At 42.5% G+C, this 23,308-nt stretch overlaps 1 protein-coding gene across 7 annotated transcripts; it reads right to left on the bottom strand.

The window, feature by feature from the left end:
* Positions 1 to 2,876: 2,876 nt before the first annotated feature.
* Positions 2,877 to 4,627, bottom strand: LOC123052074 (alpha-aminoadipic semialdehyde synthase). 7 transcript variants are annotated; one of them, XM_044475154.1, is made up of 5 exons: positions 4,183 to 4,627; positions 3,836 to 3,893; positions 3,487 to 3,729; positions 3,312 to 3,399; positions 2,877 to 3,240 (listed from the first exon to the last, which is right to left on the bottom strand). In XM_044475154.1, exons 2-5 carry the CDS (start codon positions 3,854 to 3,856, stop codon positions 3,212 to 3,214), a joined length of 381 nt encoding a protein of 126 aa, XP_044331089.1. In that variant the 5' UTR covers positions 3,857 to 3,893; positions 4,183 to 4,627; the 3' UTR covers positions 2,877 to 3,211. The 7 variants fall into 7 exon arrangements, with proteins under 7 accessions (XP_044331089.1, XP_044331087.1, XP_044331086.1 ...); XM_044475152.1 differs by having other exon boundaries at positions 2,877 to 3,399; positions 4,172 to 4,626; XM_044475151.1 differs by having other exon boundaries at positions 2,877 to 3,399; positions 4,183 to 4,624.
* Between the last annotated feature and the right edge of the window lie 18,681 nt (positions 4,628 to 23,308).

Raw genomic sequence — 23,308 nt, 5'->3', positions numbered from 1 at the left:
AAGAGGAAGTACTCGGTGTTCTTAATGGTAACCTTATGCCGGAGGGGTGGAATGAGACTACAATAGTGCTGATCCCCAAAGTTAAGGACCCAGAATCTCTATTACAATATCGCCCAATCAGTCTTTGTAATGTCCTGTACAAGCTCATTTCAAAAGTTTTGGCAAATCGGTTGAAGTTGATCCTGCCAGATATAATTTCCCCAACCCAATCTGCCTTTGTTCCTGGGCGCATGATTACCGATAATGTGTTTGCTCGCCTACGATATCACCCATCTAATGCATCGCAAGAAAGGCGGCAGACAAGGGCTTGTGGCCGTGAAACTAGACATGAGGAAGGCATATGACAGGGTGGAGTGGAGTTTCCTCGAAGGAATGATGGACAAGATGGGATTTGCTCCTGCCTGGGTGAATTTGGTTATGAAGTGTGTGAGGTCTGTCTCCTATCGGGTTAAGTTCAACAACAAGGTTACCGAGGCCTTCCTCCCTCAGAGGGGTTTGCGACAAGGAGACCCTTTGTCACCATACCTGTTTATCCTCTGTGCGGAAGCTTTCTCAGTATTGTTGCAACAAGCGGAGGTGGATCAGACCATTGCGGGAGTTAAAATCTGTCCTGGCGCCCCGAGCATCAACCATTTGTTCTTCGCTGATGACTCCTTGATAGTGATGAAAGCTACAACAGCAAGTGCAGCCCGTCTTCAGGAGATACTTGCATTATATGAGGCCCAATCTGGACAGAAAATAAACAGAGAGAAGTCTTCGGCCTTTTTCAGTAAGAAGACTGATACTACCAACAAGCAGCAAGTACTGAATGTCCTAGGTATCCCATCTGAATCGCAGAACGAACGATATCTTGGTTTGCCGGTTCGCCTGGGAGCAGCAAAGAGCAAAGAATTTGAGTACATAAAGGAGAGCATATGGAGAAGAATTCGGGGGTGGATTGAGAGGCTCTTGTCCAAGGCGGGAAAGGAGACTCTAATTAAGGCAGTTGCACAGGCCATTCCCACTTATGCTATGTCATGTTTTGACTTGACTAAAAGCTTGTGTGATGAAATCAGTGCAATGATTAGTAGGTATTGGTGGAACCAACAAGATGGAGTGCGCAAATGCCATTGGATCAGCTGGGATAAGCTTATGAGAGGGAAAAAGAAGGGCGGCCTTGGTTTTCGGGATTTGCATATTTTCAACATGGCCATGCTTGCTCGGCAAGTGTGGAGGCTCATAGAAAATCCAGAATCATTGTGTGCCGTGGTGCTGAAAGCCAAGTACCACCCGGACTGCTTCATTCTGGAAGCACCAGAACCACAAGGTATGTCCTACACCTGGCGAAGCATATTAAGGGGACGTGAGCTGCTCAAGGAAGGGGTCATTTGGCGTATTGGCGATGGTCGGCAGGTCAATGTCTGGACTGATTCATGGCTTCCAAGGGGGACTACTTGAAATCCGAGCAATCATAACCAAGGTACACGAACTGATTGATCTGGTGACGGAGAACTGGGATGTTGAGCTTGTGACGGAATTGTTCACACCGGAGGATGCAACAACCATTCTTGCTATTCCCTTGAGATCCGGGATGGAGGATTTTCTATCATGGCACTATGATAAGAAAGGGGTCTTTTCGGTCAAGTCGGCGTATCAGGTTGGGGCGAGTCTCAAAGAGGCAAGAAATCACCAGGATGCTGGAAGCTCCAGCGCCCAGGCTTTGACATCAGAGAAGTGGTAGCATATATGGAGCTTGAATCTCTCGGGGAAAGTTCGAATGTTCTTGTGGCGGCTGGCACATAATAGTCTTCCCACAAAACTAAACGTCAAGCGCACGAAGATTGAACTTGACACTCGATGCCCGATGTGTGCTAGACTGGACGAGGATGGAGGACACCTTTTCTTGAGATGCAAGACGGTTAAAGCAGTTTGGAGGGAGCAGCAGTTAGAAGATGTCAGGCTTCAGTTATGTCAGCGCCGAGACTCCTTTGATGTGATTCATGAGGTATGTGCGCTTCTGATCGAGAAGAAGCTCCGTGTAGCCGTGTTATTGTGGGATTGGTGGACTACCAGGAACAAAACAAATGCAGGCGAGAAACAGCAATCAGCAACAGAAGTGAGTGCCCTCATCTCTAAACATCTTCTGGACTTTGCAAGTGGGCAACCCCAGTCCCATACACAAGCTCCACAGTCAAATTCACAGCCTTGTTGGAACCCACCTACCTCTGATACTGTTAAGATTAACCTGGACGCTGCTTACCGAGTGGAGACAGGGTCCGGCGCCTGTTTTTTTTTTTAACACAGGCGCCTGGGGTTTTGTGGCTCGCAACGAAACAGGAAGCTTCCTTGCAGCTGCTGCAGGCAAGCTGGAACATGTGCAAAGCCCTCTGCAGGCTGAGGCAATGGCATGTCTGAATGCAATCGAGGGTGCTGCTGATCTGGGTGCACAACGAGTCATTTGAATCAGATTGCCTCACACTGATCAACACCATCAAGTCCAGGGACTATGACGTGGCCGAAGAACTCGGCGTTCTCTTCAGGGAAGCAAGGAGTCTGGGCCGTGCATCCTTTGAGTTCTTTGACTTCACTTTTTGTCCTCGTGGTTGTACTAGTGTAGCACATGCCCTGGCACAATTTGGCCTACCGGCTGAGGTTCCTCTCTCTGTATGGGCGATGGATGCCCCTGACTTTGTTTCTGTATTGGTGAACGCCGATCTGGTGCACCAAGTTTAATGGAATAGATATTCCACCCTCAAAAGAAATGAGACCGCATATACAGCAACAACCACAACAACAAAAACTTGTTAAAGCCCAGAAACACATACAATTGAAAAGAATTGATTGTCTTCATAGGTATAGTCGCAAACAAGTTGAGCGCAGTCATAACAAAAAACAGATGAGAAACTTGGAATTTTTGAAGGCTCAAATACCCTACAATTGCAAGGTAAATACTTTAGTTGAATGCATAGTCAACAATCACTAAACACATTGCTTTATACTGAAAACTATGTAATATGAACTTGCACTTCACTTCTGCGTGAGCAATTGCTTGTGATAGACTTCTGATAAGTCCAGATAGCAAAGAGAGCATCATAGAGATAAGAATATCAGGAACTGAATAATGTTTTTACACTGTCCGAGACCATGCAAGAAGTCTATCAGCCCAGCTCTACAAGAAAATTTCGCAAATGCCAGCATTCCTTTCGCATCGTCATCAGCAATTAGCTCATAATCAAACAAGGACACTCCTACTTCCATGATCTGAAAAATATGAACCAGCAATTTAGCACACCATTTCCTTGACAGAAATGCACACCCGCAATAATGAATACCATATCTAACAACGGCATATTCTCCTTCTGGGCCCTTGTGGGTGTGTGAGAAGAACGCATATGCTCTATCTGGAAGAATCATCTCCAACTGTACAATAAAACACATCTCAGAACATTTTCACATGCTACAGATCCAATTCGATTAGACTATCTAGATTGATGGTTCTGATATTACCTGTGGTTGCTTTATGCCTATGATAAGACCACACTCTGATAGGTCTTCTGAAATCTCACACCCAGCGTCCTCATATTGAGCATCATGGTGGATCCTGTTTGTGCTTGGCTGCACGATGATCCGGATCACACCGGATTTGCTCTTGCCTCCTCCGAGCATGAGACGAGCACAATGGGAAGGAGTTAACAGTGCCCTCTCTCCCACATATTGACAGTCTCGGCAAGAATGCAGGGTGTCATCTTTCTGTGAGTTAAAATGAACGAGCATGCCATTGGTGTTAGACAAATCGATTATCACAGATCACGCAATTTAAGAATAACAACAGAATGGGTTGATTCGAGTGATGCACTTCAGTTCTGATGGACCCCATAGAGGATGAGTGCAATTACGACAACACAATCAGGAACCTGTCACACACACATACAATTGAAAAGGATTTGTTCAGTCTCTCATAGGTATAATTACAAACAAGTTGAGGGCACTCGTACCACAACAAAAACAGATGACAATTTGGATTATTTTTTTGAAGGCTTCTGTCCATCAAACTAGGACTTCAGAGAAGGAATTTTCCATTTTCCATACTAACTGATCCCATGCTATATTGTTTGAACAAAATTGAGAGATAAAAGAGGATTATTGCGCCAGGGTGGGCGTTTTCCTTGGAACGTTCACAGGAGGCACTCACCAGAAGCTCACCTATCGATGCAGTAGGCGGCGACGGGTGGTTCTGCAGTGCAATGGGCGACGACAGGTGGTTCTGCAGTGCAATGGGCGGCGGCGGTGGTCAGAGATGGTGGGGGTAGGGAGGTGCGACGGGATGGGGTAGCGGGCACACGACACGCGGGGTCGAGCCGGCGACGGCTTGCGGGGTCGCTGAGAAGATGGTGGGAGGTTGGGTACAGAGCGCAGCGGCGGTGGGCGTGGACGTGGCGGCCGTACGGGAGGAGCCTGCCGGCGGTTGTTTACCGGATCGGCATCGGAGCAGAACCAGGGGAGGGGATGGGGGCGGGGCGGCGCCGGGGCCAGGGGAGGGATTGGTACATGCGGACGGCGGGTGCTGGGTACGAGATGGGCGTCCGCTTCGACGGGGCCATGGAGGAAATGGGCTGGGGGCACATCCAGGGAGAAGATAAAGCTCGCGTCGGTTTTCGGGGCTGTTTGGTTCCACGGCTTGCATTGCCACATTTTGTCATACATTTTAGCCAAATTTGTCTAAAATTAGTTCATCAAAATAAAAGCCACAAGTTGATAAATCTAAGAGAATTTTGCCACACTTTTTATGTGTATGTCATGTGGGGTCCTAGTGTGGCTTGTCTAAAATGTGGCTTGAATCAAATACTCATCTAACTTGATCAAATTTGCCTAATCTTAGATGTGGCAACCTTTGACAAAGTTAGTTAGAAACCAAACAACCCCTTCCTTTTTCACCCGCGCAGATTGCCAGCAGCCGCGTGATCAGGATCGAAGCGCTATCAGGCCGTTCGGTAGTTTTGCAAATAAAATTTGGGGTGCCAGATACATTAATCGAAATATATAACATGCATTACCTGTGTTGCGGACGTTGATGCAACTTGGTGCAGCGGCAGTCTGACCGTAAACCAAGAAGCCAAGGAAGATTAATCACCTGCGGTGTAGGCGTGTAGCTAAGAGAAACAACGTATGAATCGACCTGCAGCCAAACCAAGAGAGGCATCGTCGCCATCGACAACAACAACAATGTATATATAATTTTTTCTTTCAAGAAAGTAGTCCACGATTTCATTACTAATTTACCATATCACCACAAGCATACCGTACATGTCTGAACAGCACACAAAGCGTAGTAGAACTGTAGAAATACGAAGATTGAAGAAGAACTGTCCAAGCGACCAAGCCATTCGCGCAAAGAACAGCTTGCCCCATGCTTCTCTGACCTTGGCCCAATAACCGGCTCCAGTGGTCATCGGAAAACAGATGAGGAGCCATCCTCCGCTTCACCACAAATCCGTACAGCCCCCCCTCATGTAGTCCTGTACATACTCCTGCTCCTCACATACCTCACACTGGCAACACCGTAGCAAACGGCAACCAAACACGCCCTATAGGAAGGAGCACGCCCCTCCCTGGGACCCTGGCTCCGTAGCCTCGCCGGAGCTCACGCGACCACCACCGGGTTGCGATCAGATGGCGTTATTCCTGTGCAGGGCACCCCTCTATCAGAGATGCACCACCAGGAGACACCACTCGCTAGGCGTAACTTTACACGATACTCTCCAGCAGCACATCACATCCATCATCTTCCCCACCTTCGGCCACCAAAAACAACCGGTCGGTTGGAATTTCGCTAGTAGGCCTTTGGCCCAAAGCCCAACTAAAATTCTGAAATTCTCTTAGACTATTCATGCACACATGTGAGTGGAGTGAGTGAGACTAGAGTTTAGTCCCACCACGGAAGTTGAGTGAGACTTGCACCTCTTTATAAGGTGAGCTCTTCTACCACTTGTATGAGTATGAGAAGAGGAGACCTACACGCGCGCTCCTCCTCCACGCCTCGTCACGCCGCGCCGCGCCGCGGATTGCGGGATTGAGCCAAGCCGAGGACAGAGCTATGCACGGTGTTTACATTTTTGCCCATTAATTAATAATTAACGGACACGTTAATACGGGAGAGGGGCGATCAGGTTTTTGGGGAGCGCACTCGCATGACTGCTGGCAGCGACGACTTCTTCCCCGACCTCGGCAACCTCATCCTCGACGACATGGGCGACAACGTCAACGCCGGCGGTGCTGCTCCCGCTGCACCGTATGTGATTCTATCCTTCTTGTTCGAGATCGTGGTAGAATTCATGTTTCTAGTATGTGACCTAGATGTGATATGTTCATCTACTATGCTAGTTCGCATGATTAGTTTAATCTCTGCTAGTGCTGTCATGATTTATCTTCTGTTTATTCAGATTAAATCTCGTAGTAATTTGCTCATATTTTCAAAAATCCAAAAACCTGACTATAGGCAATTTATTTCGAGTGGTTTTGATGCGCATCTGAAGCCGCCTGCCTTTAAGGGGGTGCAATATAAGAGGTGACGCATGAGAGCAGTCTACTGGTTTCAGACCATGGGCTGCTATGACGCTACTAAGGGCAAGCCTGAGGGCGATCTTAATCCAGCACAGCTGGAAGCTTTTGAGAAGATCGATACTCTCTTTAAAGGCGCTCTTCGTGTTGTTGATGATTCCATTATGGATTCGTATATGTCGTTTGACAACGACAATGACACGTGGGCTGCGCTCGAGGCAAAGTTTGGTGCATCGGACGCCGACAGCGAGTTTTACGTCATGGAGCAATTCTATGACTATAAGATGACTGATGAGCGCTCCGTTGTACAACAAGCTCATGAGATACAATCGATTGCAAAGGAACTCGAGTACTTCAAGTGTGTGTTGCTGGACAAATTTGTTGCCGGAGGCATTATTACCAAGCTTCCACCTTCGTGGAACAATTTTGCTACTTACCTGAAACACAAGAGACATGAGTTTTTCGTTGCGGATCTCATTGGTACTCTTGATGTTGAAGAGAAGGCGAGAGCAAAGGACACACGTGCTCGAGTTGCTGAGGGAGCTTCTAGTGCCCACATGGTACAGAAGAAGAACTTCCAGCCCAACAAGTTCAAAACCAACAAGAACAAAACTCAGGGCAAAGGCAAGTACAAAGAACAAGTCGTCACATTCTACCAACTTCAAGAAGAATTCTCACAAGAAGGGGCAGGGACTTTGCCATGTCCGCGGTGATCCTAATCACTAGGCTCCGAAGTGTCCTAACCGCTTTGAGGAGCGCGAACATGAGAAGAGCGGCAAGTCTGCTAATGTTGTCATCGGTGACACTGATATGAAGGAATCTGGATATGATATTCTTCCTACCATCCTTTCTGTATTTCAATCTCCTGATTGGTTAATTGACACCGGGGCCAATGTACATGTTTGTGCTGACGCCTTGATACGTCTCCAACGTATCTATAATTTTTGATTGTTCCATGCTATTATATTATCCATCTAGGATGTTTTATATGCATTTATATGCTATTTTATATGATTTTTGGGACTAACCTATTAACCTAAAGCCCAGTGCCAGTTTCTGTTTTTTCCTTGTTTTTGAGTTTTACAGAAAAGGAATACCAAATGGAGTCCAATTGACGTGCCAATTTTTGATGATTTTTTATGGACCAAAAGAAGCCCCCGGAGTAAAAGAGTTGGGCTAGAAGAGTCCCGGGCTGCCCACGAGGGTGGGGGCGCGCCCCTATCTCGTGGACGGCTCGGAGACCCCCCTGACGTGAGACCTACGCCAAAAATTCCTATAAATACAGCAACCTCCAGAAAATAACCTAGATCGGGAGTTCCGCCGCCGCAAGCCTCTGTAGCCACCAAAAACCAATCGGGATCTTGTTCCGGCACCCTGCCGGAGGGGGAATCCCTCACCGGTGGCCATCTTCATCATCCCGGCGTTCTCCATGACGAGGAGGGAGTAGTTCACCCTCGGGGCTGAGGGTATGTACCAGTAGCTATGTGTTTGATCTCTCTCTCTCTCGTGTTCTTGATTTGGCACGATCTTGATGTATCGCGAGCTTTGCTATTATAGTTGGATCTTATGATGTTTCTCCCCCTCTACTCTCTTGTAATGGATTGAGTTTTCCCTTTGAAGTTATCCTATCGGATTGAGTCTTTAAGGATTTGAGAACACTTGATGTATGTCTTGCATGTGCTTATCTGTGGTGACAATGGGATATTCACGTGATCTACTTGATGTATGTTTTGGTGATCAACTTGCTGGTTCAGTGACCTCGTGAACTTATGCATATGGGTTGGCACACGTTTTCGTCTTGACTCTCCGGTAGAAACTTTGGGGCACTCTTTGAAGTTCTTTGTGTTGGTTGAATAGATGAATCTGAGATTGTGTGATGCATATCGTATAATCATACCTGCGGATACTTGTGGTGACATTGGAGTGTCTGGGTGACATTAGGGTTTTGGTTGATTTGTGTCTTAAGGTGTTATTCTAGTACGAACTCTAGGATAGATCGAACAGAAAGAATAGCTTCGTGTTATTTTACTACGGACTCTTGAATAGATCGATCAGAAAGAATAACTTTGAGGTGGTTTTGTACCCTACAATAATCTTTTCATTTGTTCTCTGCTATTAGTGACTTTGGAGTGACTCTTTGTTGCATGTTGAGGGATAGTTATATGATCAAATTATGTTATTATTGTTGAGAGAACTTGCACTAGTGAAAGTATGAACCCTAGGCCTTGTTTCCTAGCATTGCAATACCGTTTACGCTCACTTTTATCATTAGTTACCTTGCTGTTTTTATATTTTCAGATTACAAAAACCTATATCTACTATCCATATTGAACTTGTATCACCATCTCTTCGCCGAACTAGTGCACCTATACAATTTACCATTGTATTGGGTGTATTGGGGACACAAGTGACTCTTTGTTATTTGGTTGCAGGGTTGTTTGAGAGAGACCATCTTCAACCTACGCCTCCCACGGATTGATAAACCTTAGGTCATCCAGTTGAGGGAAATTTGCTACTGTCCTACAAACCTCTGCACTTGGAGGCCCAACAACGTCTACAAGAAGAAGGTTGTGTAGTAGACATCAAACAGTTTCTGGCGCCGTTGCCGGGGAGGTGAGTTCTTGAAGGTATATCTTTAGATCTTGCAATCGAATCATTTAGTTTCTTGTTTTATCACTAGTTTAGTCTATAAAAGAAAACTACAAAAAAATGGAATTGAGGGTGCCTCATATGCTTTATCTTTTTAATGTCTTTCATGAAAATAAGAATTCTGATAATTGTGCCAAAGTACTAGAAGAAGAATTACATAGAATGCTTGGCATAAAATATGATTGCAATGTTGTTAGTATGAATTCTTTGAATACCCATGATGCTAATGATATGCAAAGCCACAAGCTTGGGGATGCTATGTTTGATGAAGATGATATGTTTAGTCCCCCAAGTTTTGATGAGAAAATTTATTATGATGAAAGCATGCCTCCTATTTATGATGATTATTGTGATGATACATATGCTATAAAGAATAAAGATAACCATGAAACTTGTCATCATGATTTTAATTTTCAATTGGATTGTGCTTCACATGATAGTTATTTTGTTGAGTTTGCTCCCACTACTATTGATGATAATACATTTGCTTATGTGGAGAGTAGCAAAATTTCTATGCAAGTAGATCATGAAAAGAATACTTGATGTGCTGGTTATAGGGTTGAATTCATTCATGATGCTACTGAAAATTATTATGAGAGAGGATCATATGCTTCTACATATTGCAATAATATCAAGTTTCCTCTCTATGTGTTGAAATTTTTGAAGTCATGCTTGTTTTGCCTTCCTATGCTAGTTGAATCTTGCTCCAATAAATTTTTTGATTACAAAATCCCTATTCATAGGAAGTGGGTTAGACTTAAATGTGCTAGTCATATTCTTCATGATGCTCCCATTATGTTTCAATTCTTATCTTTTATGTGAGCATCATTGAAATCATCATGCCTAGCTAGGGGCGTTAAACGTTAGCGCTTGTTGGGAGGCAACCCAATTTTATTTTTGTTCATTGCTTTTTGCTTCTGTTTAGTAATAAATAATTCATATAGCCTCTGTTTAGATGTGGTTTTATGGTTTAATTAGTGTTTTTGCCAAGTAGAACCTTTGGGAAGACTTGGGTGAAGTCTTTGTGATCTTGCTGTAAAAAACAGAAACTTTAGCGCTCACGAGATTAGATGCCATTTTTTACTGGAGAGTGATTTTAGGTTGATTCTTTTTGCAGATGATTAATATACATATTACTCAGTTCCAACAATTTATTTCAGAATTTTTGGAGTTCCAGAAGTATACATTTGATACAGATTACTACAGACTGTTCTGTTTTTAACAGATTCTGTTTTCATTGTGTTGTTTGCTTATTTTGATGAATCTATGAGTAGTATCGGAGGGTATGAACCATAGAGAAGTTGGAATACAGTAGATATTACACCAATATTAATTTAGAATGAGTTCACAACAGTACCTAAGTGGTGGTTTTATTTTCTTATACTAACGGAGCTTACGAGTTTTCTGTTGAGTTTTGTGTTGTGAAGTTTTCAAGTTTTGGGTAAAGATTCGATGGACTATGGAATAAGGAGTGGAAAGATCCTAAGCTTGGGGATGCCCAAGGCACCCCAAGGTAATATTCAAGGACAACCAAGAGCCTAAGCTTGGGGATGCCCCGGATGGCATGCCCTCTTTCGTCTTCGTTCATCGGTAACTTTACTTGGAGCTATATTTTTATTCACCACATGATATGTGTTTTGCTTGGAGTGTCATTTTATTTTATTTTGTTTTGCTTGATGTTTGAATAATATACCAAGATCTGAAATTCTTAAATGTTAGAGAGTCTTCACATAGTTACATAATTATTCAACTACTCATTGATATTCACTTATATCTTTTGGAGTAGTTTGTCATTTGCTCTAGTGCTTCACTTATATCTTCTTAGAGCATAGCGGTGGTTTTATTTTATAGAAGTTATTGAATTCTCATGCTTCACTTATATTATTTTGAGAGTCTTAAACAGCATGGTAATTTGCTTTGGTTATGAATTTAGTCCTAATATGATGGGCATCCAAGAGGGATATAATAAAAACTTTCATATAAAGTGCATTGAAGACTATGAGAAGTTTGATTCCTTATGATTGTTTTGAGATATGAAGATGGTGATATTAGAGTCATGCTAGTTGAGTAGTTGTGAATTTTAGAGATACTTGTGTTAAAGTTTGTGATTCCCATAGTATGCACGTATGGTGAACCGTTATGTGATGAAGTCGGAGCATGATTTATTTATTGATTGTCTTCCTTATGAGTGGCGGTCAGGGAGGAACGATGGTCTTTTCCTACCAATCTATCCCCCTAGGAGCATGCACGTAGTACTTCGTTTCGATAACTAATAGATTTTTGCAATAAGTATGTGAGTTCTTTATGACTAATGTTGAGTCAATGGATTATACGCGCTCTCACCCTTCAACCATTGCTAGCCTCTCTTGTGTCGCACAACTTTCGCCGGTACCATACACCCACCATTACCTTCCTCAAAACAGCCATCATACCTACCTATTATGGCATTTCCATAGTCATTCCGAGATATATTGCCATGCAACTTTCCACCGTTTTGTTTATTATGACACGCTTCATCATTGTCATATTGCTTTGCATGATCATGTAGTTGACATCGTATTTGTGGCAAAGCCACCGTTCATAATTCTTTCATACATGTCACTCTTGATTCATTGCACATCCCAGTACACCACCGGATGCATTCACATAGAGTCATATTTTGTTCTAAGTATCGAGTTGTAATTCTTGAGTTGTAAGTAAATAAAAGTGTGATGATCTTCATTATTAGAGCATTGTCCCATGTGAGGAAAGGATGATGGAGACTATGATTCCCCCATAAGTCGGGATGAGACTCCGGACGAAGAAAAAAAAGAGAGGCCAAAGAAGCCAAAAAAATAGGCCATAAAAGAATGCCCAAAAAAACAAAAAAATGATGAGAGAAAAAGAGAGAAGGGGCAATGCTACTATCCTTTTACCACACTTGTGCTTCAAAGTAGCGCCATGATCTTCATGATAGAGAGTCTCCTATGTTGTCATTTTCATATACTAGTGGGAATATTTCATTATAGAACTTGGCTTGCATATTCCAATGATGGGCTTCCTCAAATTGCCCTAGGTCTTCGAGAGCAAGCAAGTTGGATGCACACCCACTTAGTTTCTTTTGTTGAGATTTCATACACTTATAGCTCTAGTGCATCCGTTGCATGGCAATCCCTACTCACTCACATTGATATCTATTGATGGGCATCTCCATAGCCCGTTGATACGCCTAGTTGATGTGAGACTATCTTCTCCTTTTTGACTTCTCCACAACCACCATTCTATTCCACCTATAGTGCTATGTCCATGGCTCACGCTCATGTATTGCGTGAAGATTGAAAAAGTTTGAGAACATCAAAAGTATGAAACAATTGCTTGGCTTGTCATCGAGGTTGTGCATGATTTAAATATTTTGTGTGATGAAGATAGAGCATAGCCAGACTATATGATTTTGTAGAGATAGCTTGCTTTGGCCATGTTATTTTGAGAAGACATGATTGCTTTGTTAGCATGCTTGAAGTATTATTGTTTTCATGTCAATATTAAACTTTTGTCTTGAATCTTATGGATCTGAATATTCTTGCCACAATAGAGAAGATTACATTGATAAATATGTTAGGTAGCATTCCACATCAAAAATTCTGTTTTTATCATTTACCTACTCGAGGACGAGCAGGAATTAAGCTTGGGGATGCTGATACGTCTCCAACGTATCTATAATTTTTGATTGTTCCATGCTATTATATTATCCATCTAGGATGTTTTATATGCATTTATATGCTATTTTATATGATTTTCGGGACTAACCTATTAACCTAGAGCCCAGTGCCAGTTTCTGTTTTTTTCCTTGTTTTTGAGTTTTACAGAAAAGGAATACCAAACGGAGTCCAATTGACGTGCCAATTTTTGATGATTTTTTATGGACCAAAAGAAGCCCCCGGAGTAAAAGAGTTGGGCCAGAAGAGTCCCGGGCTGCCCACGAGGGTGGGGGGCGTGCCCCCTATCTCGTGGATGGCTTGGAGACCCCCCCTGACGTGAGACCTACGCCAAAAATTCCTATAAATACAGAAACCTCCAGAAAATAACCTAGATCGGGAGTTCCGCCGCCGCAAGCCTCTGTAGCCACCAAAACCAATTGGGACCCTGTTCCGGCACCCTGCCGGAGGGGGAATCCCTCACCAGTGGCCATCTTGATCATCCCGGCGCTCTCCATGACGAGGAGGGAGTAGTTCACCCTCGGGGCCGAGGGTATGTACCAGTAGCTATGTGTTTGATCTCTCTCTCTCTCTCTCGTGTTCTTGATTTGGCACAATCTTGATGTATCACGAGCTTTGCTATTATAGTTGGATCTTATGATGTTGCTCCCCCTCTACTCTCTTGTAATGGATTGAGTTTTCCCTTTGAAGTTATCCTATCGGATTGAGTCTTTAAGGATTTGAGAACACTTGATGTATGTCTTGCATGTGCTTCGTGTTATTTTACTACGGATTCTTGAATAGATCGATCAGAAAGAATAACTTTGAGGTGGTTTCGTACCCTACAATAATCTCTTCCTTTGTTCTCTGCTACTAGTGACTTTGGAGTGACTCTTTGTTGCATGTTGAGGGATAGTTATATGATCCAATTATGTTATTATTGTTGAGAGAACTTGCACTAGTGAAAGTATGAACCCTAGGCCTTGTTTCCTAGCATTGCAATACCGTTTACGCTCACTTTTATCATTAGTTACCTTGCAGTTTTTATATTTTCAGATTACAAAAACCTATATCTACTATCCATATTGCACTTGTATCACCATCTCTTTGCCGAACTAGTGCACCTATACAATTTACCAATGTATTGGGTGTGTTGGGGACACAAGATACTCTTTGTTATTTGGTTGCAGGGTTGTTTGAGAGAGACCATCTTTTCAACCTACGCCTCCCACGGATTGATAAACCTTAGGCCATCCACTTGAGGGAAATTTGCTACTGTCCTACAAACCTCTGCACTTGGAGGCCCAACAACGTCTACAAGAAGAAGGTTGTGTAGTAGACATCACGCCTCCATGTTTTCTTCTTACCAGGTCACAGGGACTTCTCCCGTGCTGATGGGAAATGGGTCACATGCCATCGTTCGAGGTGTCGGTACAGTCGATCTGAAGTTTACTTTAGGGAAGACCGTGCATGTGAAGAACGTTCATCATGTGTCGTCCATCAATAAATCTCGTTAGCGGTTCCCGTTTATGTCGAGATGGTTTTAAGTTGGTCTTCGAGTCCAATAAAGTTGTAATTTCTAAGTATGGACAATTTGTTGGAAAAGGCTATGAGAGCAGAGGCTTGTTCCGCCTGTCTTTGTCAGATATTTGCACTAAAGTTATTAATAATGTTTGCCACAATAATGAGTCTGATATTTGGCATTCACGACTTTGTCATATTAACTTCGGTTGCATGACGCGGCTAGCCAATGTGAATTCAATTCTGAAAATCTCTATTGTCAAAGGCTCCAAGTGCCAAGTAGGTGCAAGCTAAGCAATCTCGCAAGTCCCATAAGACTGCAGAGGCAAGAGACTTGGCGCCACTAGAGCTTATACATTCTGATCTTTGTGAGATGAATGGCGTGTTGACAAAAGGTGGAAAAACATACTTCATGACGTTGATTGATGACTCCACTAGATATTGTTATGTGTATCTTCTGAAATCAAAAGATGAGGCTCTAACTTTCTTGAAAAACTATAAAGCTGAAGCAGAGAACCAACTTGATCGAAAAATTAAAAGGCTTAGGTCTGATTGTGGTGGAGAGTACTTTTCCAATGAATTTGATCTGTTTTGTGCAGAACATGGTATAATCCATGAGAGAACGCCGCCCTACTCACCTCAGTCAAATGGGGTAGCCGAAAGAAAGAACCGAACTCTAACTGATATGGTTAACACCATGTTAGACACATCGGGTCTCTCCAAGGAATGGTGGGGGGAGGCGCTAATGACTGCGTGTCATGTCCTAAACCGAGTTCCCACAAAGCATAAGACCATGACTCCATTTGAGGAATGGGAAAGGAAAATATTGAAACTCTCTTACCTATGTACTTGGGGTTGTTTGGCGAAAGTCAATATACCAATTCCCAAGAAACGCAAGCTTGGACCAAAAACCGTGGATGTGTTCTTCTGGGCTATGCTTTTCATAGCATTGGCTATAGATTTTTGATAATAAAATCTGAGGTATCCGACATGCATGTTGGTACGATTATGGAGTCGAATGATGCAACTTTCTTTGAGGACATATTTCCTATGAAGGATATGTCAAGTTCATCAAATCAGGAGATACCTACTCCATCTAGTGAGGAATTCGCTGTAATTCCTGAACCCACCATTGGGATGGAACACGTTGAGAATCTTGTTGAGGGTGACAATGGAACTCCTGTGAGGAGTAAGAGACAGAGGACTGCAAAGTCCTTTGGTGATGATTTCATTCTGTACCTTGTGGATGACACACCCAGGACTATTTCAGAAGCCTATGCATCTCCTGATGCTGACTACTGGAAGGAAGATGTTCGTAGCGAGATGGATTCCATCTTAGCTAACAAAACCTGGGAGATCACTGAACGTCCTTATGGGTGCAAACCTGTAGGATGTAAGTGGGTGTTCAAGAAGAAGCTTAGACTTGATGGTACAATTGAAAAGTACAAGGCATGGCTTGTGGCTGATACGTCTCCAATGTATCTATAATTTATGAAGTATTCATGCTGTTATTTTATCATTCTTGGATGTTTAACAATCATTTTATAGCAACTTTATATCATTTTTTTGGGACTAACCTATTGACCCAGTGCCTAGTGCCAGTTGCTGTTTTTTGCTTGTTTTTTACATTGCAGGAAATCAATATCAAACGGAGTCCAAACACCGTGAAACTTTTTGTGGATTTTTTATGGACCAGAAGACATCCAGTGGGCCGAAGAAGCACCTGGGGGGTGCCCTGAGGGGGGCACAACCCACCAGGGCGCGCCTAGGGGCCCAGGCGCGCCCAGGTGGGTTGTGCCCACCTCGGTGGCCTCCCGCACCCCCTCTTTACCCTATAAATTCCCAAAAATTCCAAAAACCCTGGGGGTTAACCTAGATCATAAGTTCCGCTGTCGCAAGGCTCTGTAGCCACCGAAAACCGTGAAAAATCACAAAACTGGCCCTTTGGCCAAAGTTCAGCACAAAATGGTCCTCTTTTGAAATTATTTCATAAAATGGCCCTAACCGCAATGACGCCTGCACCCGGGGTGCCATGCCAATTAAAACAACGCTACGGTCAAGGGCGCCATACTGGTCAGCGGTGACTTGCCACGTTGGCAGGGCATGGCACCATGGCACCCCAGGCCAGGACGCCGTGCTCATGATCATGACGCCCCTGCCCGGGGTGCCATGCCCCTTGCGTCAACAAAATAGAGTACCCCCTGTTTTCCCTCGACAAACCCTCACTTTTCCCCTTCTCCACCCCGGCCATTCCACTCAAGCCCCTCCCTAATTCCCACAAAATTTCATGGATCAGAGCTCCAAATCGGTGATTTATCCTTCCCTTCGATCCCTCAAGGTATTCTCCATCATTCCTCCTCTTTTTGTTTGTTGAAATCTCCACATTATGGGGATTTGGGGAAACCCTAGGTCGTCCAATTTTGCTATTTTTATTGATGCATTTTGGTGTTTATGATTCTAGATGGCGAGGAACGTCAATGTGCATCATGTGGACTTTGTCTCCTTTGAGAAGGGAGACGCGGAGTATGGTGACCCGAAGAAGAAGCCGGTAGTGTGGTGTTTCTCACAAGTCCTAGCCTTGAGAAGGTTTTGATTGAGCTTCGAAGAAGGTTGAATTGGATGGAAGCAAGCGATGGAGTAGACTTAATCGGAAGGTATAATGTTGGGTATGGGCAACATATTCGTTGGAAGATAATGCCTCTTGACTCCGAGTTTCATTGGGAAGCATATAAAGAGAGTGTGTTGGCCTCACAAGATAAATCATTTGAGTTATTTGCCACAAAGGTTGTTCGTTCTCGGTTGCACATTGATTTGAATCAGTGTGCATCTTCATATGATGTTAGAAGCCCGGTTCGAGATTCAACACATGTCACTCTGGATGTGCATGACACAACAATGAGCCAACCTCCAATGACCCAATGTTTGAGCCCCGTCGGGAATGACCAAGTTGATAATGAAGACTTGCACATGGATGGTGGTGAGTTTGAGGGTGATGAATCGGAGGCTTATCTTCGTGATCATTATGTTGGTGATGTTGAGGCAAATTGCATGGAAGAGGACATGGACCATGAGATTCCATACAATAGGTCCTATGCGTGGGAATCAGAGGATGAAGGATCGGATTAAGAAATATATGAGGATGGTTTGACGGCTAAAGAAGCCAATGCTTTCAAGAAGGTAATAGGCTGTAGTCACAAGACATCATTGTTTCCTGATCTAAGCCTAGCCGATAAGGCGATTGTTGATGGTGGGACAAGTAAAATTCTTGCACCAAGGTTAACTTCAAAGTGAGATACCAAAGCAAGTGTGTATGGTGTTAGTGAAGGAACAATCTTTGAAAGCTTGGCAGAACTTCAAATATGGGCCAAGGACTACGCGGTTAAGTTTCATCGGTCATTCTTTGTGGAGAAGTCAAACTCAAAAGTGCGTTATGTGGTCAAATGCGAAACACAAGAATCATTGCCCTTGGGTTATTCGTGCAAGATGTGTCAAAGGCGGGCCACAATGGAAGATTACAAGTTCCGTGTTTCACCATCAATATAGTGGCAAGGATATTGATGATGCTAATTGATAACCCACAAGTATAGGGGATCGCAACAGTTTTCGAGGGTAGAGTATTCAACCCAAATTTATTGATTCGACACAAGGGGAGCCAAAGAATATTCTCAAGTATTAGCAGTTGAGTTGTCAATTCAACCACACCTGGATAACTTAGTATCTGCAGCAAAGTATTTAGTAGCAAAGTAGTATGGAAGTAACGGTAGCAAAAGTAATATTTTTGGGTTTTGTAGCGATTGTAACAGTAGCAACGGAAAAGTAAATAAGCGAAGAACAATATATGAAAAGCTCGTAGGCATTGGATCGGTGATGGAGAATTATGCCAGATACGATTATTCATGTAACAGTTATAACATAGGGTGACACAGAACTAGCTCCATGATACGTCTCCAATGTATCTATAATTTTTGATTGCTCCATGCTATATTATCTACTGTTTTGGACATTATTGGGCTTTATTATTCACTTTTATATTATTTTTGGGACTAACCTATTAACCGGAGGCCCAGCCCAGAATTGTTGTTTTTTTGCCTATTTCAGAGTTTCGCAGAAAAGGAATATCAAACGGAGTCCAAACGGAATGAAACCTTCGGGAACGTGATTTTCAGAACGAATATGATCCAGGAGACTTGGACCCTACGTCTAGAAATAAAGGAGGAGTCCACGAGGTAGGGGGGCGCGCCTACCCCCCAGGGCGCGCCCTCCACCCTCGTGGGCCCCCTGTTGCTCCACCGACGTACTCCTTCCTCCTATATATACCTACGTACCCCCAAACAATCAGATACGGAGCCAAAAACCTAATTACACCGCCGCAACCTTCTGTACCCACGAGATCCCATGTTGGGGCCTGTTCCGGAGCTCCCCGGAGGGGGCATCGATCACGGAGGGCTTCTACATCAACACCATAGCCCCTCCGATGAAGTGTGAGTAGTTTACCTCAGACCTTCGGGTCCATAGTTATTAGCTAGATGGCTTCTTCTCTCTTTTTGGATCTCAATACAATGTTCTCCCCCTCTCTCGTGGAGATCTATTCGATGTAATCTTCTTTTGCGGTGTGTTTGTTGAGACCGATGAATTGTGGGTTTATGATCAAGTTTATCTATGAACAATATTTGAATCTTCTGAATTCTTTTATGTATGATTGGTTATCTTTGCAAGTCTCTTCGAATTATCAGTTTGGTTTGGCCTACTAGATTGATCTTTCTTGCAATGGGAGAAGTGCTTAGCTTTGGGTTCAATCTTGCGGTGTCCTTTCCCAGTGACAGTAGGGGCAGCAAGGCACGTATTGTATTGTTGCCATCGAGGATAACAAGATGGGGTTTTTATCATATTGCATGAATTTATCCCTCTACATCATGTCATCTTGCTTAAGGCGTTACTCTGTTCTTATGAACTTAATACTCTAGATGCATGCTGGATAGCGGTCGATGTGTGGAGTAATAGTAGTAGATGCAGGCAGAAGTCGGTCTACTTGTCCGCTCAATTCTGTCAATTGCTCAACAGTAATTTGTTCACCCACCATAAAATACTTATGCTCTTGAGAGAAGCCACTAGTGAAACCTATGGCCCCCGGGTCTATCTTCATCATATTAATCTTCCAACACTTAGTTATTTCCTTTGCTTTTTACTTTCTTTTATTTTACTTTGCATCTTTATCACAAAAATACCAAAAATATTATCCTATCATATCTATCAGATCTCACTCTCGTAAGTGACCGTGAAGGGATTGACAACCCCTTATCGCGTTGGTTGCGAGGATTTATTTGTTTTGTGTAGGTGCGAGGGACTCGCGCGTAGCCTCCTACTGGATTGATACCTTGGTTCTCAAAAACTGAGGGAAATACTTACGCTACTTTGCTACATCACCCTTTCCTCTTCAAGGGAAAACCAACGCAGTGCTCAAGAGGTAGCAAGAAGGATTTCTGGCGCCGTTGCCGGGGAGGTCTACGCAAAAGTCAACATACCAAGTACCCATCACAATCCCTTATCTCCGGCATTACATTATTTGCCATTTGCCTCTCGTTTTCCTCTCCCCCACTTCACCCTTGCCGTTTTATGCGCCCTCTCTTTTCCGTTTGCCTATTTTTCGCTTACTTTTTGTTTGCTCGTGTTCTTGTTTGTCACGATGGCTCTACCTAGATTTGGTGATCTTCACCTTAAAACGTTAGAAGAGATCGAAAGCAACGTCAGGAGTTTTATGGTTTTGCAATTCGAGCATAATAATTTCTTCAGAAACGAGCTTAAGGAACAAAAAAGCTTTATGAGTTATATGAATAAAGAGCTCGATGATATGTCTAAAGAATTTGATGGTTTAAGATCCCAAATTTCTCGTCTTGAGAAGTTGATAGCTGAAATATCGGATAAGCAGGCTACCTTAGTTAATAAGATGGCCGCTAAACCGGATTTCTATGAAAATAAAGATGAAGATCTAAAAGTTACTGATGTGTCCCCTATTAAATCTTTGTTTTGCAATATGAATCTTGATAATGATGGGACTGAATATGATCCACCTTTACCTAGAAGGCGTTCCAAAAATTCAGAGTTTTTAGATCTTGATGCTAAAATTGATAAAAGTGGGATTGAAGAAATCAAAATGTTAGATATTAATAAACCCACTAATTTGGATTTCAAGGAATTTAATTATGATAATTGCTCTTTGATAGATTGTATTTCCTTGTTACAATCCGTGCTAAATTCTCCTCATGCTTATAGTCAAAATAAAGCTTTTACCAAACATATCGTTGATGCTTTGATGCAATCTTATGAAGAAAAACTTGAGTTGGAAGTTTCTATCCCTAGAAAACTTTATGATGAGTGGGAACCTACTATTAAAATTAAGATTAAGGATCATGAGTTCTATGCTTTATGTGATTTGGGTGCTAGTGTTTCCACTATTCCCAAAACTTTGTGCGATTTGCTAGATTTCCGTGATTTTGATGATTGCTCTCTAAACTTGCACCTTGCGGATTCCACTATTAAGAAACCTATGGGAAGAATTAATGATGTTCTTATTGTTGCAAATAGGGACTATGTGCCCGTAGATTTTATCGTTCTTGACGTAGATTGCAATCCTTCATGTCCTATTATTCTTGGTAGACCTTTCCTTAGAACGATTGGTGCAATTATTGATATGAAGGAAGGGAATATTAGATTCCAATTTCCATTAAAGAAAGGCATGGAACACTTCCCTAGGAAGAAAATAAAATTACCATATGAGTCTATCATGAGAGCCACTTATGAATTGCCTACCAAAGATGGCAATACCTAGATCTACCCTTGCCTTTATGCCTAGCTAGGGGCGTTAAACGATAGCGCTTGTTGGGAGGCAACCCAATTTTATTTTTAGTTTTTTTTTGCTTTTTGCTTCTGTTTAGGAATAAATATTTGTTCTAGCCTCTGGTTAGATGTGTTTTTATGTTTTAATTAGTGTTTGTGCCAAGTTAAACCTATAGGATCTTCTTGGATGATAGTTATTTGATCTTGCTGTAATTTCTAGAAACTTTCTGTTCACGAAAATATTTGTTAGAAATCACCAGAACGTGATAAAATACTGATTCCAATTGCTGCTGATCAATAAACAGATTATCTAGGTCTTCTTTTTTTTTTGCTGATTTTTTGGAGTTCCAGAAGTTTGCGTTAGTTACAGATTACTACAGACTGTTCTGTTTTTGACAGATTCTGTTTTTCGTGTGTTGTTTGCTTATTTTGGTGAATCTATGGCTAGTAAAATAGTTCATAAACCATAGAGAAGTCGGAATACATTAGGTTTAACATCAATATAAATAAAGAATGAGTTCATTACAGTACCATGAAGTGGTCTTTTGTTTTCTTTCGCTAACGGAGCTCACGAGATTTTCTGTTGAGTTTTGTGTTGTGAAGCTTTCAAGTTTTGGGTGAAAGATTTGATGGATTATGGAACAAGGAATGGCAAGAGCCTAAGCTTGGGGATGCCATGGCACCCCCAAGATAATCTAAGGAAACCATAAAGCCAAAGCTTGGGGATGCCCTGGAAGGCATCCCCTCTTTCGTCTACTTCCATCGGTAACTTTACTTGGAGCTATATTTGTATTCACCACATGATATGTGTTTTGCTTGGAGCGTCTTGTATGATTTGAGTCTTTGCTTTTTAGTTTAATACAATCATCCTTTCTGTACACACCTTTTGAGAGAGCCATACATGATTTGGAATTTGTTAGAATACTCTATGTGCTTCGCTTATATATTTTGAGTTATATAGTTTTGCTCTAGTGCTTCACTTATACCTTTTAGAGCACGTTGGTGGATTTGTCTTATAGAAACTATTGATCTCTCATGCTTCACTTAGATTATTTTGAGAGTCTTATATAGCATGGTAATTTGCTTAAATAATCCTAATATGCTTGGTATTCAAGATTAGTAAACACTTTCTTATGAGTGTATTGAATACTATGAGAAGTTTGATGCTTGATAATTGTTTTGAGATATGAAGATGGTGATATTAGAGTCATGCTAGTTGAGTAGTTGTGAATTTGAGAAATACTTGTGTTAAAGTTTGTGATTCCCGTAGCATGCACATATGGTGAACCGTTATGTGATGAAGTCGGAGCATAATTTATTTATTGATTGTCTTCCTTAGTGGCGGTCGAGGACGAGCGATGGTCTTTTCCTACCAATATATCCCCCTAGGAGCATGCGCGTAATACTTTGCTTTGATAACTTGTAGATTTTTACAATAAGTATATGAGTTCTTTATGACTAATGTTGAGGCCATGGATTATACGCACTCTTCTTCCTTCCACCATTGCTAGCCTCTCTAATACCGCGCACTTTTCGCCGGTATCATACACCCACCAGAAACCCTCCTCAAAACAGCCACCATACCTACCTATCATGGCATTTCCATAGCCATTCCGAGATATATTTCCATGCAACTTTCCACCGTTCCGTTTATTATGACATGCTCCATCATTGTCATATTGCTTTGCATGATCATGTTGTTGACATCGTATTTTTGGCAAAACCACCGTTCATAATTCTTTCATACATGTCACTCTTGATTCATTGCATATCCCGGTACACCGCCGGAGGCATTCATATAGAGTCATATTTTGTTCTAAGTATCGAGTTGTAATTGTTGAGTTGTAAGAAAATAAAAGTGTGATGATCTTCATTTTTAGAGCATTGTCCCAAGTGAGGAAAGGATGATGGAGACTATGATTCCCCCACAAGTCGGGATGAGACTCCGGACGAAAAATAAAAAAAAGAGGCCATAAAAAAGGAGGAAAAGGCCCAAATAAAAAAATGAGAGAAAAAGAGAGAAGGGACAATGTTACTATCCTTTTACCACACTTGTGCTTCAAAGTAGCACCATGATCTTCATGATAGAGAGT

This window comes from Triticum aestivum, chromosome 2D, assembly GCF_018294505.1.
Source record: "Triticum aestivum cultivar Chinese Spring chromosome 2D, IWGSC CS RefSeq v2.1, whole genome shotgun sequence".
Taxonomy (NCBI): Eukaryota; Viridiplantae; Streptophyta; class Magnoliopsida; order Poales; family Poaceae; genus Triticum; species Triticum aestivum.
This window is presented reverse-complemented; position numbering and strand designations above follow the sequence as displayed.